General features: G+C 36.8%; 1 protein-coding gene across 1 annotated transcript in view; it reads left to right on the top strand.

Moving 5' to 3' along the window:
- The window catches only part of KIAA0368 (KIAA0368 ortholog), a 139,538-nt gene that overhangs the window by 48,618 nt on the left and 87,661 nt on the right, over positions 1–3,259 (top strand). Inside the window, exon 3 of the mRNA XM_012641131.1 lies at positions 3,090–3,206. Within this exon, the coding sequence (XP_012496585.1) occupies positions 3,090–3,206 (117 nt within the window). The remainder of the gene's footprint in view (positions 1–3,089; positions 3,207–3,259) is intronic.

Below are 3,259 nucleotides of genomic sequence, written 5' to 3'. Positions count from 1 at the left end.
TATTTTTTTAGTTGTCCAGATCATTTCTTTCTATTTTTTAGTAGAGACGAGGTCTCGCTCTTGTTCAGGCTGGTCTTGAACTCCTGACCTTGAGCGATCCACCTGCCTTGACCTCCCAGAGTGCTAGGATTACAGGCCTGAGCCACCGCACCCGGCCTCAACTACCATTTTTATTTGTTCATGCATAAAAGTTCTGTTGGAAGAAGGGTATGCTATGTAGTAAGTGTTAGAACTTCTGGAATTGAGAAGTAGGATCCCATAGCTGGAACACCTGTTATGTTTTAATTATTGTGCTTGGACTCTTTGGCATCTTTTTGTTTAATCTTCACAATAGCCTTTGACATGTTATCATTTGAGCTCTATGAATGATTTTTTGGTTTTTCTGGGTTTATAGAGGATTCTAGATAATGTATAAAAAAATTTAGGAAATTGACCGATATTTAAAGTAATAATTGTGCTAGAAGAAAATGAATCCATTTAAAAATCAAAATAAACTTACGATAAAAAATAAAGCATGTAATTGCAGGTATGATTGTCTTTTTTTAAAAAAACTTTTAAATTATGGTGGATATATAATAGTTGGGTACCTTTATAGTATACATGTGATATTTTGATACAGGTATAATGCAAATTAATCAAATGAGGGTAATTGGGGTATCCATCACATCAGGCATTTAACATTTCTTTGTGTTAGAAATATTCCAATTGTACTCTTTTAGTTATTTTAAATTATACCCTAACTTATTGTTGATTATAGTCTACTTTGTTGTGCTATCAAATGTTGTTCATTCTATCTAACCATCTAACTAACTATATTTTTGTATCCCTTAACCATTCCTAGTTTATTCTCCACTCCCCACTACCTCTTCCAGCCTCTGGTAACTGTTATTCTGCCTGTCTCCATGAGATGAATTGTTTTAATATTTAGCTCCCACATATGAGTGAGAACATGTGAGATTTGTCTTTCTGTGTTTGTTCTCCAGTTCTATCCATGTTGTTGCCAGTGGCGGGATTTGATTCTTTTTTGTGGCTATATAATACTCCATTGTGTACATGTTTCTTTAGCCCTTCATCCATTGATGGATACTTAGGTTGATTCCAAATCCTGGCTTTTGTGAATAGTGCTGCAGTAAACATGGGAGTGCAGATATCTTTTTGATATATATTAATAGAATTTCCCTCCTTTGAATATATACCCAGCAGTGGGATTGCTGGGTCATGTGGTAGTTCTGCTTCTAGTTTTTTGAGGGATCTCCATACTGTTCTCCATAGGGGTTGCGCTAATTTCCATTCCCACCAACAGTGTACGAGGGTTCCCCTTTCTCCACCTCCTCACCAGCATTCATTATTGACTGTCTTTTTGATAAAAGCCATTTTAATTTGGATAGGATAATATCTCATTGTAGTTTAGATTTGCATTTCTCTGATGACTAATGATGTTGAGTATTTTTTTATAATCTGTTGGCCATTTGTATGTCTTCTTTTGAGAAATGTCTATTCAGATCCTTTGTGTGGGCATGATTTTCTTTCACCATCAATAATAATTTTTTATAGAATCCTGCTAGCAATCACCCTAGATTAAGAAATGTCAGAAGATGGCTCTTTCCTTTAGACTGGTTCCTCCTGATCCTTTTTTTCCTGTCATCTAGCTGTATCAGAGATATGGGCCAGGTAGGAAATTTGGATGAAGTATTGATGGTAACACAAGTTTCTAGGTTCCTGGAGAGTATCATGTCTCACACTGGCAAACGCTTCAGCTGACTTATAATCATTAGTGTTTGAAAAGGTTAAAAAAATGGGCTCTGGAATCACATCTTGACTATGCCACTTGCTGGCTCAGTATCCTTTGGGAAGTTACTTCACTTCCCTGAAGCCTCTGCTTCCTCATACATAAAATGGGAATGACGAGACCACCTCAGTGGTTGCAAGAATCGTATTATATAAAGAGTGCAAAGTGCTATGCACAAGTGCAGAGTGCATAGAAGCTACTTGAGAAATGTTAGCTGTTTTATTATTATTTTTATCATTCATTTAACAAACATTCATCATAGATTTATTTTTATTCTTGAACATAGTTCTTCTTTCATTATTGCTCTGGATCTTTATTGAAGTTTTGCTGTCGCTGTTGAACATCTCTATAGCTTTCTTTAGCGCTTGCTTTCAGGATAGAATACAAATTTCAGAAATGATGGAGAATAGTATAAATCTGTCCCTGCAGAATAGTTATCTTGAACTCCTGAGTCTTTCTTAGATGTAGCTTTCTAAAAATCTTATTTCTCAATGCTCAATTTCTGACTTCTCTCCTAGCAGATAATCTCTGTATTGTAGTAAGATTGAGGCCATTTGACATCTGTACCTCCCTTTCTACCCACGCAAACTGTTGATTTACTAATTCCTATTTCTGTTCTTTTCCCACTTGAGAGGAAGCTTATTTTTTCTTTAGTGGTATCAGACGATCTTCAGAATGAAGTAAAAATGCCTCAGCATTATGCCAGAATCCTTTTGTAATTCAGACCCTGCTTTTATGAACTCTTAACACAATACACTTTGGTCAGATACAGTGTGCCATGTTTTTTTTAGGCCCAAATACCTTCTTATAACTGATTCTCTGCTTGGAATCCATCTGGTCTTCAGGACTCAGTGTTCTGTCATTTCCTCCCTGATGTGTCAGATACTTTCTTTTCTGGAAACCTATAGTATCTTGTACTTCTCTCTTTTTGTGGTATTTATGTTATGTTGTATCGTTTGTTTTCAGGTTTTCTGAGGGACTGTGCTTCAGTCTAGGCCCAATTTGGATCTCAACTTTGTTTAACTAAAGGACATAAAGGGTCGGGCGCAGTGGCTCACGCCTGTAATCCTAGCATTCTGGGAAGCAGAGGTGAGGGATTACTTGAGCTCAGGAGTTCGAGGTTGCAGTGAGCTATGATGACACCACTGCACTCCAGCCAGGGCAACAGAGTGAGGCTTTGTCTCGAAAAAGAAGAAAAGAACAAAGTAACTACTATTCACTAAAATAAGTAATATCTGAGAAATGAATTTGTTTTTAAGATATGATTGATAACTTCAGTTCCTGTCTCTCTGTATTTTAGGTAATGGAACTGCTGGTCCATCTGAATAAACGGATAAAAAGCCGCCCCAAAATTCAACTCCCAGTAGAGACACTTTTGGTTCAGTACCAGGACCCTGCTGCAGTTTCCTTTGTCACAGTAAGTGTCATGGTGGAATATTTTCTGAGTTATAGCAAGTTTTCTTTGCTAAT

This window comes from Propithecus coquereli, unplaced genomic scaffold (genome assembly GCF_000956105.1).
Source record: "Propithecus coquereli isolate 6110/MARCELLA unplaced genomic scaffold, Pcoq_1.0 Scaffold163, whole genome shotgun sequence".
Taxonomy (NCBI): domain Eukaryota; kingdom Metazoa; phylum Chordata; class Mammalia; order Primates; family Indriidae; genus Propithecus; species Propithecus coquereli.
The sequence above is the reverse complement of the archived record's forward strand: the minus strand, read 5'-3'. Positions and strand labels throughout refer to the sequence as shown.